The sequence below is a fragment of the Salvia splendens genome, chromosome 2, assembly GCF_004379255.2.
Source record: "Salvia splendens isolate huo1 chromosome 2, SspV2, whole genome shotgun sequence".
In the NCBI taxonomy this organism is placed as follows: domain Eukaryota; kingdom Viridiplantae; phylum Streptophyta; class Magnoliopsida; order Lamiales; family Lamiaceae; genus Salvia; species Salvia splendens.
This window is the reverse complement of record NC_056033.1, coordinates 9668444-9686297: the sequence shown is the minus strand read 5'-3', so window position 1 is coordinate 9686297 and position 17854 is coordinate 9668444. Positions and strand designations below refer to the sequence as shown.

At 40.1% G+C, this 17854-nt stretch overlaps 2 protein-coding genes and 1 non-coding gene across 4 annotated transcripts; 2 read left to right on the top strand and 1 right to left on the bottom strand.

Moving 5' to 3' along the window:
• Window positions 1-3519: 3519 nt before the first annotated feature.
• Window positions 3520-4836, bottom strand: LOC121773085. The gene has a single exon (XM_042170009.1). It carries the CDS (start codon window positions 4834-4836, stop codon window positions 3520-3522), a length of 1317 nt encoding a protein of 438 aa, XP_042025943.1.
• On the top strand, window positions 4343-4449 carry LOC121793192. Its single transcript, XR_006049030.1, has one exon. It is a non-coding gene; the product is annotated as a small nucleolar RNA R71 (small nucleolar RNA).
• Window positions 4837-12683: 7847 nt separating the features above from the next.
• LOC121760755 (double-stranded RNA-binding protein 2-like) lies at window positions 12684-16510 on the top strand. 2 transcript variants are annotated; one of them, XM_042156383.1, is made up of 4 exons: window positions 12684-13046; window positions 14184-14403; window positions 14718-15359; window positions 16073-16510. In XM_042156383.1, exons 1-4 carry the CDS (start codon window positions 12801-12803, stop codon window positions 16141-16143), a joined length of 1179 nt encoding a protein of 392 aa, XP_042012317.1. In that variant the 5' UTR covers window positions 12684-12800; the 3' UTR covers window positions 16144-16510. The 2 variants fall into 2 exon arrangements, with proteins under 2 accessions (XP_042012317.1, XP_042012323.1); XM_042156389.1 differs by having other exon boundaries at window positions 12685-13046; window positions 16076-16510.
• Window positions 16511-17854: the final 1344 nt, after the last annotated feature.

The following is a 17854-nucleotide window of genomic DNA, read 5'->3' as shown; positions in this document are numbered from 1 at the left end:
CATGTCTACGACGTATAGTTCACAGTCAGCTGAACACTTGTTCCATGAACCAACTTTCAACGACATTTAATTCCTGCGGATGCGCGGGAACAAACGTCGTCTACTATAATTACTTACCTAATCCACTATCAATTTATCCCCTGAACAGTTCTAATTCGATAGCATACCAACAAACGATCAATCCTAAGCTATGTTAAAGAGACGATAGTTAAGATTTAACAACACTACATCATTAGCCAAAAACGTGGCATTTTAATTATCAAACACATTGTTGGTATCAAACGTACGATTCAAGGTGTTAAAACAAATATACAAGCCTAGATTACAACTTGGAACAACAAAGAGAGTCTAGCCTATACACATGGTAGAATGTAGAAACAAAACCATAGGTGTGTTGCTCTCGTCGAGTGGAGTCGAGATTCGGGAATAGATGGTCGGAATAATGGTCGGAATGCCTTCCTTCTCTTCTTCCTCTCCTCCTTTCTCTCTGTTTTTCTCTCTCATCTCGTGTGTGGAGCGCCTCTGATTCCTTTTTTCCTTGTTTTTATGCCTCAACCGACGAGTGAAACTGCTTGAAAACTGCTTGAAACTCCGAACGCCCCGGCCGGGCGAAATCAAAAAGGTAGAAACGCCCGACCGGGCGTTTAGCTTCTGGACCTTGCGACAATTTCACCCGACGGGTGTTTTGGAAAGTGGGAATCACCCGGTCGGGTGTTCTTTCTGGACTCCTCACGCACAAACCATTTCAACCCGGCCGGGTGTTTCAAGCATGGAAATTCACCCGGTCGGGTGTTTCTTCTGCCTTCTCAGCTGTGCATTTCCGACGAACTTCCAGCTTCCAACACCCAAAACTACACTAAAAGCACAACTTGATGAGTTACAATTAACATAAAAATATTTAGTCTACGGGATAAAGTATAGGACATATGCTTCGCATCAAATACCCCCAAACTTGAGCTCTTGCTGGCCCCGAGCAAGGTACATTTTAAGCACATAAAATCAACCAAATCTAACCCGCAAAGAGATTTTCATCAAAAAGAATCATGTAGGGACGTGAGTGACAAAATCTAAACCCCCAACATTTCTAATCGAGATTTTCCACTCTCAAGAACAATCACTCATCCCCCTAGAACTTCAAGTCAAGGTGCACTTCAAAGTAAGTCCAAGCATACGATCAAACAACTCAAACCGTCATCATTGACTCATCAAGCACTACTAATCACATAGACTCACGGATTTCAAACCGAACTTCTTTAACTCTACCAAGCTATTTACACAACATCCACAAGCATCAATGATTAGGTCCAAGGTCTTATTTCAAGGTTGTAATGGGGCTAGGGACGAGGTAGGATAAGTATGGATAGTGAGCTCAAAGGCTACACATTTGAGTGCCAAATTCTTCGTCCTAAATTCCTTCCCAAAGATCAATCAACGAAAACATTACGACCAACTCGAACTCCCCTAAACTTGAGATCTATTCTAGACAGATTACATCAAACAAATATAGAAGCTCTATCTTTATTCCATCACTCTTTATTATTGTTTTTTTTCATTCTTTGAAAAGACCTCCGACTTTGCAAATTTGGAGGTCGTCTTTTTTTTTCCTTAGAACTTCATTCTTTTTCACATTACATCAATTCTAGATATGACTACTCTTTACAATTCACCACCCACACTCAAAACTCAAACACAAAGCTCAACTTGTATTTAGCACCCAAATAGTAGCAAGGTCTATCGATGAGGCTAAATTGAGGCTTATTTAAGTAGCTAAGTGATCGGTTAAGTGTTTACACAAATAATAGGGAATTAAGCTCAAAGTGGCTTCTAGGGGATCATTTGATGGACTAGGCATGTGATCATTTGGCCATAGAGTTCATCCTAGTGCCTTAAGCAGTTCACTTGATAAAGCAAATCAACCCAAAATAATTTCCACAAGACATGCGATTTTCATACTCTCCTCAACTCAAGAAATCGGTTGTAATCACAACATGCTCTTTCAAATAAATTCATGCACTCATTCCATTCATCCTAAGCTTCAAAGTTCAAGTAAAATTAAGCAAGATTTCCTAACCAGAAAGCCGAAGAAAGCATGCACCCGTCAACTACATAGATTCAAAACATCTTTATCATGCAATACACCCAAAAATATACATCACAAATCATTCACAACCCCCCCCCCAACTTGAATGCATCATTGTCCTCATGCATGCATGCAAGAAGACAAATAAAGTAAAGGGAAAGAAAACTCCCCCAAACTTGGCGTGATATCCATAGTGCATTCGGGTAGGAGGGGTGGGTGTAAAAATCCTTTGCAGGTGTGCATCCTCCTAAGCTCCAATCCGCTCTCCATGATGCTCCTACAAAAAGAACAAAAACTACAAAAAAGAAACACTCAATTCAAAATAAATGTTAGAGGAAAGAATTGAGCAAACAAAACCTCCAACATATGAAACCAAAAATAAAAACATAAAAACTTGGGTTGCCTCCCAATCAGCGCCTTTGTTTATAGTCGTTGGCTCGACCTTCTTCATCCTTGTCTACCTCTATCCAAGCTCCCATAGGCGCTTCTCCGCTTCTCTTGCTCGATCACCAGCTCTTCACCATCTACTCGAAACACCACCGTGTTTGTCTGGTCTTAATCACAACATCCCCGATCGCTAAGAATGGCTACCAAAGAGGATAGGCATGTCCTTTTCCTCTTCCATCTCTAGGACAAATAAAGTCGACCGGGAGTACAAACTTGTCCACCTTCACCAAGACATCCATGATGATCCCTAGTGGCTTCACAATTGAGTGATCGCCAATTGTAGCTCAATATCGATTGACTCAATCCTCACTTGTAGACCGATTGACCTCGCCGTCTTCAGAGCCATCAATGATATTCTCGAGCCTTGATCAAGTAGGCACTTTGGGAACTTTTTATCTCCCATCTCACATGGGATCACACAACTCCCAGGGTCTCGTCTCTTCGCAGGTATCTTCCCCTTCACCAATTGTGAGCAAAATGTGCTCAATCTCACCACACCATCCTCTTGTATCTTCTCCTTTTTTGCGATAAGGTCCTTAAAAACTTGGAGAATTTAGGAAAGTGTAGGAACAAATCCACTAAGGACACATCTACTCTGACTTTCCTAATGATACTCATCATCCAATCGAGTCCTTTCTCTTGAGTTATTTTCTTTGTCTTCTTCTTCTCGATTGGGAAAGGAGGCGGGGGGATAAAATCGGAAAATTAAATGGCTTCGGGTCCAATGCGGACTTGTATCATCTGTGCGTTGATTCATCTCTACTCGTTTTTCCTTCTTTTTCGGACCTGTCGCTATCTCTCGATTCTACACCATTTCCTTGCTGCCCGGATGCAGCCTGTTCTGACCATGTTGGGCACCCTGCACAACGCGGGACTTCCCTACATGCCTCGTCCGCCCCTGCGTGCGAGGAATGCAAGCCTAACATCTCATCCGCCCCTGCGTGTGAGATGCCGGAAGTGCCTGGCCGTCCATTGATGGTGTCGAATCCAACTCACGACCACTTCTCAAGACCCACCGCCTTACACTGTTCATTGCCTCTCGGGTTGGGTACAGTATTACTTGGGATGGTGTTAGGAATCCTTGTATGTGATGATGTAGCTAGCTGCCCGATCTGCGTCTCAAGATTCCTCATTGTCGTCTCCATCTGACCAAACTTTTCCACCGTCTTCTCTTTGAAGTTTTCATTCTCCTTTTGACTCTTAGTCATGAAAGAGAGAATCTGTCCCAATTGATCCTCGACCGATGGCTTCTTCTCATAACCCGGGGGTTGAGTGTTGTTCCTCCATTGGTTACCCGAGTTGTTGTTAGGACCAGCTTGATTCCATCCCATTTGTTGAGGCCTCCAATTTTGCTGATTGTTGTATTGGTTGCCTTGATTGAACCATTGGCGATTGTTGCCAATATAGTTCACATCCTCGACGGGTGGTCCTTGAAGACTTGGACATTGATCAGTATGATGTCCACCTTGACACAACCCACACTTCATAACGGTCACTGCTTGAGGTTGAGGAGTTAGTTGAAGAGATTTCACTGCTTTCGTCATTGAAGACATCTGGGTACTAATGTCCGCCAATTGAGCCTCAATGGCTGTCACTCTTTCCGCATCTTTGGTAGCACCAAATGTATCTCCTACCTTCTCAGCCGCTCTTCTTGGATTATGCCAATTCCTTTGATTGTTGGCCAACCTTTGGAACAAGGCTCTCACCTCATCATGCGTCAAATCATCCAAGTTCCCGTTTGAGCCTGCAGTGACTAGTCCCGTGCCCTCATTGTTGAGACCTTTGTAGAATTTTAAAAGGTCATGCCCCGGAGCTAGTCCATGACTTGGGCATTTCCTTATCATCTCCGTGAATCTCTTCCATGCTTCCGCAAAAGACTCATCATACTTTTGTCGGAATGAAGTGATCTCCTCTCTCAACTTCTCAATCTTCATTGGAGAGTTGTATTCCAAGAGGAACAAAGTCTTCAACTCTTGGAATGTTGCTATGTTGTAGCCCGGTAGAGAGTCATACCATGCTCTTGCTTTCTCCCTCAACGAGAACGGAAATAAGGCCCTCTTAATCCGATGATGCTCCACGTTTGGAGGTCTATGCGAGTTTGTTAGCTCATAAAAAGCATTGAGGTGGCTCACTGGATCTTCCTCATCCCGTCCGTGGAAAAGATTTCCTCCATTCACCAAACTAATGTAGTGAGGTGGAATGTTGACGTTGTCGTTTGCATAAGCGAACTCCCCCGGGTACTCAATTCCCGACCTAAGAGTGTCGCCAAACCTTCCCACGGGTGGTGGAATCTCATTGTTCTCTGCCATTGATTCAGTATCCGACTCTTGATCTCTTTCTGCACTTAACCCAAAGAGTGAGTTACTTCTGATTGGACTCGGATAGTCCGGAAAAATCTCAAACTCTAAACCTCTGACCCTTCTTCTTCTTTGATAACAGAGTAGTCCAAACGGCGGTGTACCCTGTGATCGCGTGTGCATTCACTATTTTTATTTTTTTTTATTAGTACCTACACAACAGAAAATACACCAAGCACAAGCACAATATATTTCCTAATTACCGAAAGCGAGACCTCTCGACAATTTCGGGGTAAGTACTATCAAAAGTGTGTGCTTAAGTGAAAAACTAAACTACCTAAAAACTAAACTAAGAGTTAGCTAAATATTACCTAAAATAATACACTCCTTCGTCTTCAAGTCCGGACGTGGTAGATGGCTATCACACCGTAGAACACGAACAATGTACCTAAAAAAACTCAAAAAGAAAAATCAAACAAAATAAAATAAAAACTAAAACAATTAAGCATAAACAAGCTATTGCCTCCCCGACAACGGCGCCAAAACTTGATGCGATATTTTAGAGTTCTTAAACAAAGAATAAAGATTATCAAGTTCAATTATTTTAACTCTAATAATACTACACTACTGCAAGAATACAGTATCGTAGTAGTATTTCAAGTGTCGATCCACAGGGAGGCGAGATTGCTTACACTTAATATGACTACACAAAGCATATAAAGATTTTGTTTTGATTTTGAGAAGGTTAACTAACTTAAGCTACTGGAATGAGGTTTTAACTCGAGAAAGACAAGTCACTCCAAGTTGCTCTCTAAGCTTGCGTTGTTTTACACCATTTACAACGAAACATACGAAGGGATTATAATTATCAACCTAATCGCGTGCACTGAACATGTCTACGACGTATAGTTAACAGTCAGCTGAACACTTGTTCCATGAACCAACTTTCAACGACATTTAATTCATGCGGATGTGCGGGGACAAACGTCGTCTACTATAATTACTTACTTAATCCACTATCAATTTATCCCCTGAACAGTTCTAAATCGATAGCATACCAACAAACGATCAATCCTAAGCTATGTTAAAGAGACGATAGTTAAGATTTAACAACACTACATCATTAGCCAAAACCGTAGCATTTTAATTATCAAACACATTGTTGGTATCAAACGTACGATTCAAGGTGTTAAAACAAATATACAAGCCTAGATTACAACTTGGAGCAACAAAGAGAGTCTAGCCTATACACATGGTAGAATGTAGAAACAAAACCATAGGTGTGTGGCTCTCGTCGAGTGGAGTCGGGATTCGGGAATAGATGGTCGGAATAATGGTCGGAATGCCTTCCTTCTCTTCTTCACTAGTGGATACAAGGGCAACCACCCGACGATGATCCTCGAAGCCATCGCTGACCATCGGCTCTGGATCTGGCATGCTTACTTCGGCGTAGCCGGGTTGAACAACGACATTAACGTCCTCAACTCATCTACCCTCTTCACCGAGCAATGCAATGGCAACGGCCCGACCATCGAGTTCACTGCCAACAGGCGCCAATACCACATGGGGTACTACTTGGCCGATGGCATATACCCACGGTGGCCTGTTTTGCTGAAGACGATCAGCTGCCCAATGGGTGAGAAGAGGGTTTTATTTGCGCAAAAGTAGGAGGCGGCGCGAAAGGATGTCGAGCGGACATTTGGTGTGCTCCAAACACGGTGGGCAATAATGAAAGGGCCGGCTCGTCTCTGGTTCAAGGAAGTTATCGCCGATGTCATGTATGAGTGCATAATCATGCACAACATGATAGTCGAGCATGAAGGTGGGAGCATCACCGACTGGAACGATGATGAAGGTGCATCTAGCTCCTCCAGCACGGCGACCGCGCCGATGGGCTTCAATGATGTTCTATCTAGATAGGCCTCAATGCGCAACCAATAAGACCATGCTCAGCTTATGAATGACATGATTGAAGAAGTGTGGGCCTGTAACCGCCGTTGCTGAGTTTGCATATTTTTTTAATTCGTATTGTAATGTATTAATTTTTATAAATGAAATGAAGTTTTTTCCTAATTTTTGTAGTTATTTAAATATTCAAATAAAAGAAAATGCTTAGGGCGCCCCACTGCAGGCGGAAGTGTAAGAGAATAAAAAGGATGACATGGCGGTGCAGGGCTCCCCATTGCTAATGCCCTTATTGCTCACCTACAATTGTTGACATTCTTAGTCAACTTTGGTGGCTTCCATATGTGGTGGACTATCTCAACAATATTATGGCACGATGAATACCGCTGAGTTGCTGACTAAAAATTTACTATGTATGGTGATATAACACATTTTAAAATTTGAAATCTTTTAAATTAATCGAAGAAGTCGAAAATAATATTGAGACTTAATTGCAGAAGATTGTATTGGTCTATTGGTGATGGTGGTATGGATTGAAATGGAAATACGTGGATAAATTGAAATGAGAATAAGGCTTTGTTTGATTTAATAAGGCGTAGAAGGTTAGGTTGGGTGAGAAATTGCCCCATTATTAAATACTAATTCTACTATTTTTGCTACTCCACCTCTTAAAACCCTATCTAATAAGATAAAATCCCTAAGGTATAGCCCAACAATCTTCCATGCTTATATATTTAAGGAAATGAAAATAAAACACACATTCTACATCTTCAATTCGTTTATTTCCAGGAGAAAAATTGGCTTGGGCTCGTTTACGAAATCGACCCAAATACTCACATTTCCCAATTGCCAAAGCAAGAAATGAATAACAATTTGATAAAATTCAAGACTTTTAATTTTGACAATGGATTCTTCATGAAAAAAAGAATGTCTTCAGTTGTAGATTGATAGATTAAATCGTATGTGGCGAAAGAGTTTCATCTTCCTAATACAAAAAATACATTCGCATTGGAGATTTTTGAAGTTCACTTACAAAAAAGGCCTGAATAAAGAAAAAAGAAACAGTGTTTAATAGAAAGAAATAAGAGGGGGAAAGTTTAGCATTGCTTTAGATAGGAATAGGATTCATCTTTCACTTTCTGCTTCTACTTTAAAGCCATAATACTAGGTTGTATAATAAAGTACTGTATGATTTTTTAAACAACCTTTAGATCCCATTAATCTCAATTTTGGTAACGAATCATGGATATAAAAGTACAGTACTGCTTTTATTTGAATCTAAATGAATTCTTTACCGAATTTGCATAAAATAAGTATCGTTATTGTAAGTAAGACTAGGATTTCAATTATCTTTTACCTATCAGAAACAAGGGCAAATGGATAATACTAACAATCATAACTCTACACTCCTATATTAGGCTCATTTTTCATTTCTGGAATGTCTCAATTAAAATGACACTATTTTAAAACTAAATAAAGAAATGTAAACTTAATCAAAATGCATAACTTAATAAAAACTCCTGACAACAAAATAAGAAGTAAAATATTGGTAATCATACTGTCCATCATCACTATACATTTACCCAAAGTACAAGGGTCTTTCTCTGGGATGTTCCCTTTTGCATTAGAGCATCAGTAATAGCGCGGAATTCCTCATGGAATTCTCAAAAACACCTTCTGCCACGTCATATGGACTTCCCACTGCACTGCCACGTCATAAAGAATTCCCACTGCACAGTGGCGAATATCCCCAAGGACTTTCCACAATTAAAAAAATTTACAAATTCACAAATTAAACAATTTCCGGAAGTAAGAAATTTACGGAATTACATAGTCGACACGAATACGGAGAAAATGCAACTACTTTATTTTAAAAAAACATACTTCATTAAAAAAAAATACATAATTGCTAAAAAAATTACATTATTAAAATAAAAACCGGCTTCTCACTCCTCGGATTCCCCGTCGCCGTCTCTGCCGCCGCCGTCCACCCCCCTCACCATCACCGTCCGACATGTCTCCGAATCCCAAATCGCGCCGCATACTGTTGATGAGGGGTTTAAGCGACCGCTTGTAATGTGGGTCGGTCGATTGACGCCATTCAACCATTGCACGTAACAAGGTTTCATGTGCCGCGATGCGGGCGAATGAGGGGTTCTCGGGATCGTTTTGGGCGGGTGCTGCCGATTGGGTCTCGGCGGATCCACTGGTGCTTCCCCTTGCCATCCGCGACGCAGACTTTTGCCCAACCGGGCGACGGCGGTGGGCCGACGATGTGGGTGTCGGGAACTCTGCCTCGGCGGGGGGAGTTCCGCGGAACCGGCACTGCTACTGTACTCTCCGGAGTCGCTGATCTTCGTACGCTTCGGCAAGCCGGATTCAACACCAGCAGTGAACTTGGCCGAAGACTGCACCACAAGAAACACCGGCCAATATTTGAATTCCCCGAAGCCCAACTGAGTGTCGGGGAACTGCTGATGAGACAGGAGCTTCACATCCTTGGCAGACATGCCGCTGGTTGCCTAGCAGAGGTTGTTTGTGTAAATGCCGGCAAATCGGTTGAGCTGTCTCTTCAGCCGATCCCACTGTTTCCGGCATTGCTCTCCGTTATGAGCCTTCCCCCCTGGCGGTTTGAATTGGAGGTAGCTTTGGCTAATGCGCCACCACATCCGGTCGATGTGCTGGTTCGCCCCGACGTAAGGATCCTCCACTACACTGACCCACGCCTTCACCAGCGCGACGCACTCGTCCATGATCCAGACGGTCCTCCTATTCCTGCTGGATCCCTCCCCCACCTCAGCGGCCCCCTCCTCACCACCGTACATCGGGACGCCCCGTCCCCTGCCCCTCCTTCGCCCTGGCCTCCCCCTCCTCACTATCGCCAGTGGCGCGTCGGTGGGAGAATCCCGGATCGGAGAAAGCCCCAACTCCTCGAGCGAGAACGTGTCATTGCCAGTGAACTAAGTCTCGAGAGGAGAACTCGTCGGGTTGTCCGTCGACAGTAAATCCGTATAGGGCCGATAGACGTTGTCCACCGGCGATTGGGAGACCTCCTGCCTACTCCCCCCGCAGCGACATGCGATCCCTGCATCATCCCGGGCATCATCATCCCCGACATTTGGAGCTTCATTCCGGGCATCATTCCCGACATTCCGGGCATCATCCCCGGCATTCTGGCACTCCTGCCGACGGGAATATAAGGCGTCGGTGACTCGCTAGTGGAGGGGAAATCGCTATCGTGGTGCTCCATTGTTCTTCAAAAGAAGGTATTTTTAGAGAGAGATAGATACTCGTTAATACAAGTAGTGCGAATGAAATGAAGTTCAACGGGACGTAATAATAGAAATTTAAAAAAAAAACATTTAATGCAATAAACAGGAATTCCGCGCGGACGTCTGTGGAGTCAACGCAATGGCGGACGTCCGCGCGGCGTCGCGACGGAATTCCGCGTAAACGCCGCAGAACTGCGGTGTCCTCGGCGGAATTCCGAATCCGTGCATACCATGCACAATGGCGGACGTCCGCCGCAGAATTCCGGCACGCCGGTCGGAATTCCGCCGGGACAGGCGTCATTGCTGATGCTCTTAATCACAGCAGGGGCATATAAGGAATTTGAAAAGTCAAAGATTATAATTATAATCTTATATCCTGCTCCCCACTGAATTAGACCATGTTTATCGGGATGGGTGGGTCGGTTGCCATGTAGGTAATGCAATTAAAAAAAAAAATTAATTCACACCCAAGTCTCCCTCTCTCCTCGACCCAAGTCTCCTTCTCTCCTCAAACACACCTTCTGTCTCTCTTCTCATTTAACCACTCAGCCAATGAGATTGTGCCAAATGGCACAATTTCATTGGCTGATATTATTATTTTTAATAATTAATATATCTTTAATATATTATATTAAAAAATTATAAAATTTATACCAAAATTCATAATTTTTCTTCCTCTATAAATAGAGACCACATTTGCTATAGTTTTGCACACAAAAAAATATCATATTTTCTCCTCCTATAATCCTTATTGTTTAGTAGAATTTCATATTTTTTAGTTTCCCTTGCTGCTAGCTATGGAGGATGATGAAAATAATATATTCTCCGATTCCCAAAACTTCAACCCTTCCCAAGACTTCAACCCTTCTCAAGATTATTTCTCTAGCTTTGATGATTTTCCAAATTCTGAGCAATTTCAAAGCTCTGCTAAACGATTTGGTAGAGCATATATGGGCAAAAATTTGGTATTAATTATGTATTTTCAATTTCGTATTTGAATGAATGTAATTTATGTTTTTTATTTATTTGTTTTTATAATTTTTAGTTTGTCATTTATTACGTTTTTCGATAAATTTACAATAATAAGTATTTCATGTAATAATAATAGTATTAAAAATAATGTAAAAATAAATATATAATAGTGTGGTTGGATGGTCATTGATAAACCATGAAAATATGTATGGTTGGGTTGGATGAATATTAATGATGTGGAAGATGATGTGGAGGAGATAGAAATAAATTAAATATTGAAAAAGTGGATGGTTGGGTTGAGTTGGGGGTTGCTGATAAACATGGTCTTAGTAAATTGACTTGTTCCAACTTAGTTTTACTTTTGCGTCCCCTTATTCTAAATGGAAAACCAACCTCCTCGAATTTCAAAATATTCTGTTTTGCTTTTTTTGCCTCCACTCTAAATCTCTAATCATGTTTGCTTCACAACGCACTGCTAATTATTACCGAAATCGCTATTAGTATTTTCTACATTGTTTAATTTTACTTGGAGGTCAAATTGGAATCGTAAGCATTTCAAAGCAAGTACAATACTATACTAAATAAACTAGTGGAGTAGTATATTAGTATTGCCGTTATATCTGACTTGCAGTTTTTAAACATTAGAAGTAAATTAGCGGATATTATTACAAATTTGAAGAACCAGCAATGATGGATGGAGACTGGAGGTTCTGGAATATGCTTTTCTAAAAAATATAAGAAAGGTGTGAATTTATTTATGCCATGCAACGAAGCGTTACATTGACGTGATCATAAGGTAATTGCAGTCTTCCAACTCGATTGATCATAAGTGTTTGAACAACCACGTTACAAACTGAATCTTTCATATTTTATTCCATACTAAACTATATAAGTAGGTAATAATTGAGTCCTCAAATGTAATATCCTATCAGCCTATCATTACATCTCTTCAAGACCTTTATTATAACTCACACTCATTTCCTCTTTATAATAGTAACAAAGTGCAACTTTCGTCCTCTAAGCAGCATATTGAAAATTAAAACACTAATTTTATCAGATGACATATTTATATCGTTAAAATAATGGTAATAAAAAAAATTACATGAGATGCGTTCAACCACGATATAAACTAACGTGCAAATAGCAAAATCAACCATATGATAATATTACATGCAGCATTGCCATATTTGCTAACACACACTCTATTGTTTGTGAAGATTAAATTGACTGAAAAAGGGGAGAGTGAATAGTGGTACAATTAATTTGGATTTTTTTTTTGAAAAAAACAGAAGATTACAAAAAGTGAAATAATTTTGAGAAAATGAGAGATGAGTGGCAGAAAAAGGCTTCAGAAATGCAGAGAATCTCCAGGCCACATACAGTTGACTCTATTACCTCCATTATTACCTTATATAAATGAAAAATGAAAAATGAAAAATGAAAAATGAAAAATGAAAAATGAAACAATGTACACATATTTTTTTATAGAATGCTATAGTTAGATTAACACATTTTAAAAAATAATCTTCTACTATATTTTATTCTTATTTAATTTAACATATTAATATTATAAAATTGTGTGCTGAACAAAATACATCATCAATTAATGGGATTAAAGGAGTAATAAAAATATTAATAGTGACGAAATGGGAAACCGAAAAACTGCAATGAGCATATGGACGCATATAAAAGTGAAAAAGCCAAAACTTTTGCTTAAAACTGCTACGCACATCAGAGCGTCTTCCTCCATAAAACGCCACCATTTCTTTTCTGCAACAGAACAGAGTTGATCCGTTTCGTCTAAAACATTCACTCGGTTTTAGAGAGATGTACAAGAACCAGCTGCAGGAGCTGGCGCAGAGGAGCTGCTTCAGCCTTCCATCCTACACCTGCATAAGAGAGGGCCCCGACCACGCGCCGCGATTCAAAGCCGTCGTCAACTTCAACGGCGAGTCCTTCGAGAGCCCTCACTTCTGCTCCAACCTCCGCCTCGCCGAGCACGCTGCCGCCGAGGCCGCCCTCGCCTCCCTCTCCTCCCGCGGCCCCTCTCATTCCCTCGCCGCCCGCATCCTCGTACGTCCCCTCTCCATCGCTTCATTTCTGTTAGATCTTTCACCGATTAGTTTACCTCTCAGATTTTACGCGCTAAAATTAGTTACTAATTTTTGCTGCACGCGTTTATCGTGATTAGTTCCGTTGAGTCTCCGGCCGATTTGGTGATTGAGTGAAATTATTTTTAACATTAACTAACAAAATTAGGAGCCATGGATTCTGGCCCGTGACCTTGACTTCACCTTTTTAGTTTGCAGCTTTTTCCATTAATCCAATTCTAGTAAATTCTTTCGGTGCCATATATAATCATCAAATACTTCACACGCCTATTCAATTGCATTCACAAAAACGCGCTATCATTGCTTGATTATACTAGTTTCTTATCTGGATCCGCCATTTTTCAAATTGAGGTGGAACCAGTCAACACCATGTGAGAGAAGGCATGAATGTCGTTTCACTTTCTTTAATGCACTAGTTAGTTACTGGGGAATGATTAATTTTCTTCTGTACATTTCTATCATTAATAAGGTCGGATTAAGTATGAAAACGTTGAAAATGCAGGGAACTCACCTAATCTTCATTAAAAACAGTAATTAGGTTGCTATAAAATAAGGATTGTTGACTTTTGACATGAATTTTAAAAGCCATGGTTGCAATGCATAGCTGAAAATCGTTGACTGTGGTAATGAATCTATGTCATATTGTCATGTAACCATGCAATGCCAAGGGTGTAGATTATTATTAGTATAGGTTTGTGGTAAAAAATTTAGGGGTGTAGGGATAAAAAAAATTACTCGTAGCGTGATGATAGAGATTACTTCTTCCAGGTCACATGAAAGTTTATCTTGTAGTAATGAAGAAGCATTGATAGCACAGTAGTAAAGCAGTTAGAAGCTGTATATCTTGTCCTGATCGTTATGAATAGGCATCAGTAGCATAGTTACAACACCAAGCATTCCATATATGCAGTTGGTTTACGTTTATATGACAGTTTCAATAAGGATGTGCAGGTTTTCTTAGGTATGTGCAACTCAAACAAAAGGAGTTTGGTTGTTGAATATCTAAGATTAGATGTACATGATATCATAGGATTCTTGATCCTTGTGTTCAAATTTGTCAAACTTAGCTAAAATTTCTTTCTGTTGTTCTTATGCTTAGGATGAAACAGGGGCTTATAAGAACCTCCTGCAAGAGATTGCACAGAGAGTTGGATCACCATTGCCTTGCTACACAATTTGTCGATCCGGTTTAGGACATCTACCCGTCTTCACGGGAATCGTGGAATTAGCAGGAATCACGTTTCAGGGAGAACCTGCTAAGAATAAAAAGCAAGCGGAGAAGAATGCTGCACTAGCAGCTTGGCTGTCATTAAAACAATGTAAGTTCTATACACCGTTGTACATTGTTCATGCTGACTCCAGAAACAGCACAGACAACTTTTTTGTGTAGTTTTACATCCATATCTCCATAGTTTACACAACCATAATGCTTTATATTATAGTCACAGACTCACAATGCACTTAACATGCACCATGGCAGAAATGCCAGAATATATAATAAAAATTTGGCCCTGGGTATAGTTCTCTCCCCGATTCTCTTGTGTGCTCTTTGTTCTGCAAGCAAGGTGTTTTGTTGTCTATTGCAAAGGTTTCAAAACATTTTACATGTTTTCATTATTTTTTTATTGGGCAGTGGCACAGAAAGATGCAGGCTCTTCACTTGAACACGAAAATAATGAGGAACAAGAACAGATAAAAATAGCAAGGGCCTTGCAGAACTACCGGATGAAGGAAAGGATAGGCGTGGCTAACTCAAGGAACATCACTGTACCATTTCTACAAAACGATTCAGTTCCAACTCCTTGTCCCTCTAGTCCACAGCGCCCTCCAATGTCCGTATCCAAAATCCTCCCTTTATTCTGCCAGAAAACTGCTTCTCGGAGCAGGCCATCATCTATCATAAACAACACAACATCTCCCCGTCCGCCATCACCAGAAGTTGGGACTACACATACTCAGAGGTATCCTACTATTGGGGCAGCTCCTTACATTCCCGTCAACCAATACAGGACACCTTACCACGGGATTGCTCCGCCCGTTACAATGAGGACAGCAGTGCCAGTTTTCTCAGCACCACCACTTCCACCACCTGCTGCCCAGGTGATGCATTGCCGACCAAGTGGATTAGTCCCACCAGTATGTATAAGGCAGGCCGTTCCTGTTTCCTCAGCCCCACCAGCCCTTAAACCACCATCTGTCTCAGCTGCTGCAGCTGACAGAACTTGTGATGTTGATGAATCTACTGCCATCAAATGCTTGGAGCAACACGACACAGGTATGCAGAAATGCAACATTTCTGTCTTGGCCTTTTTTGATTACCCTTCTGTCTGCAGTAGGTGAACTCTTGCTTTCTCACTCTTTTTTTTTGGCATGATATTTTTTGACCCACCCGAGCTAATGGTAGTATTTTGGAAGTAAGATTGGTTTTAGGGATGTTATACAGTTGAAGTGTGGTTTGTGTTTTAATGGGCGACTGTGTAAATATGAAGTTGAATCTCTACTCTTTCTTGAGCATATACGTATCAACCAATCAATATGATTCATTAACAGTTCAAACCTCCTAGCATAAATTGACTACCTCTATTTTCTGTAATCATTATCCTTTGGAAATACTAGGTCGTAATCAGATTCAACATAGCATGTAGTACTTGGTCTTGGTATTGGGTCAACTGCGTGCTTTCATTAACTTGAGATCATCATGCATATTTTTCTTGCGTCTCATTAGTGTCCTACTTTGGTGTCAATTTCTTTAGTTTTAGGTTTCATTAAATCTAGTTAAGATTTATATATATATTTTTAATTTGTTACTAGTAATAATCAATTGTTCCAGCCAGTATTAGTATATATGTGTGTTGTTTTTAAAAGAGATACTATCTATGAAGAGAGTAGAAATGGATTGGCCAGCGCAAAATACTTCATGGGGGAAAACAAGTGGTTGCCTTGAATATACGATCATGTTTGAATTTTGATTGCTATTTTTTTGTGAAGCAGAGAGGGCATTTTGTCAAAGGTGGACCAAATCTTCCACTTCAAGGACACCAACCCATCAAAGTAAATGACCATTTGATGGATCCAACCAAACAAATATATTGGTGGGCCCCGGCCCTGCTCACCTTTGACCCATTTGGATTAAGGAGAGAGAGAGAGAAAGAGAGGAATGTCAAACACTTCCAAGATAGATCTGCTAAAGGATATGAAATTATGGTCATGGGATGAACTTTGTTTAATTCATCATGCACCTTTGATTGTATTTGTACCTATGAATAACTAACTTATCTTCTCTCTCATGCCTACTCAATCTTTGTTCTCTTCACTGTGTGCTTTATTTTGCCCTTTCTTTTTGCTACCTTCCAAACATTACATTTCTATATTGAGTTGCAACTTGCATTGGTTTTGGAAAAATATTCAATGTTTATTATTATTTTAGATTGTAAGAATTTTTATTTTGTAGTATCAAATATTGTTGGTAATGGTAGGGTTATTATATACATTTAATTTTATGGTGAGAAACAACTTTTGCAAAATGATTAGTTTAATTTTTGCCTCTTTAGTTACCATTCTACTCATTTTGTTTAATATTCGAGTGTATTTTATCTCTCAACATAATTCATGTGAATAGTAGTATTAGGCATACTACCCAAGAAGTTGATTTGTACGATGTTTATTTGGTGAGAAAGTCGTGCAATATTTTTACTTAATTACCGCTAATACTTTTTCTTTGGTATACTAAAAAAATATGTTTCGATCAGTAATAGAATCTTGTTTGTATACGAAAAACTCTACAATTCACTTTAAACTCGATTCAGTATTATTCGAGCAGTTTTGCACGAATAGAATCACCACTATTATTACATTGTGTTAGCTTATGCATTTTGTTTTACAAACATTGAAATGCATAAGAAGTAAACAAAGTCTAAGTCTTTGTTTTAGTAGACCTGTTGTGGGCGTTGTCCATTTAAGGTAACACGGTCAGTTCTGAACAAAGAAAAAGAAGAATTTCATAACTCAGATAGGCTTAGACTACTTATCGTGAAAGGTTGCAATGTCAGTCCGTATATTTCTAAGCCTTACTGAAATAAGATGACATTGGTGTTGTATAGCACTGAACGAATCTAACAGCAAGACATGTCTTCATGCTATCTACTGGAAGACTAGGTCTTGATAAACAAGCATTTCTTAATCAACATACGTTAGCATTGAGCATACGTTATTGATTATGCATTACTTTGACTTATCAAATGGTGCGGGTTTTTCGCAACCCAATAATCATGATATATTGGGTAGTGGTAATTAATATCTGGCGGTGCTAAGATTGCTATTATGTTGAATCGCGCGTCTGGTGAGTCTGGTTTGATAATGTCCTCAAGAGGAGCTCGAACAAGGTTTTATTATTCGGAAACTGACCAGTTGGAATTTAATCATTTCATGAATATTAAATAAGCGTTTCTTGCTAAGTCCACTCTTGGAATTAAAAGATGTTAATTAATTAAGTCTATAGCAGACACTAATTAATTAATGGACATTTCTATCTTAAGCGCGAGAAAAAATCATTTAAACGAGGAAGCCCGGATTACTTATAATTTCGGATTTGGATGGGCAGTGCAATATTACTTCTGTAGTAGTTGCTCGTAATATTCAAATGTAAGCTTGTATTAAATTGTGGGTTCAATTTAATTAGCAAAAAGGTAATTGGGGAGGTCATATCCAAAACCTTCTATAGATCCCTGACTGGGCCCAATATGTAACTTAATATAAATAGGAGAATAAAGG

Coding starts and splice junctions, on each gene's coding strand:
- LOC121773085 (XM_042170009.1), bottom strand. CDS start 4,836: ATGGCAGAGAACAATGAGATTCCACCACCCGTGGGAAGGTTTGGCGAC.
- LOC121760755 (XM_042156383.1), top strand. CDS start 12,801: ATGTACAAGAACCAGCTGCAGGAGCTGGCGCAGAGGAGCTGCTTCAGC. Junction 13,047..14,183: donor CCCTCGCCGCCCGCATCCTC/GTACGTCCCCTC, acceptor TCTTATGCTTAG/GATGAAACAGGGGCTTATAA. Junction 15,360..16,072: donor CTTGGAGCAACACGACACAG/GTATGCAGAAAT, acceptor TTTTTTGTGAAG/CAGAGAGGGCATTTTGTCAA.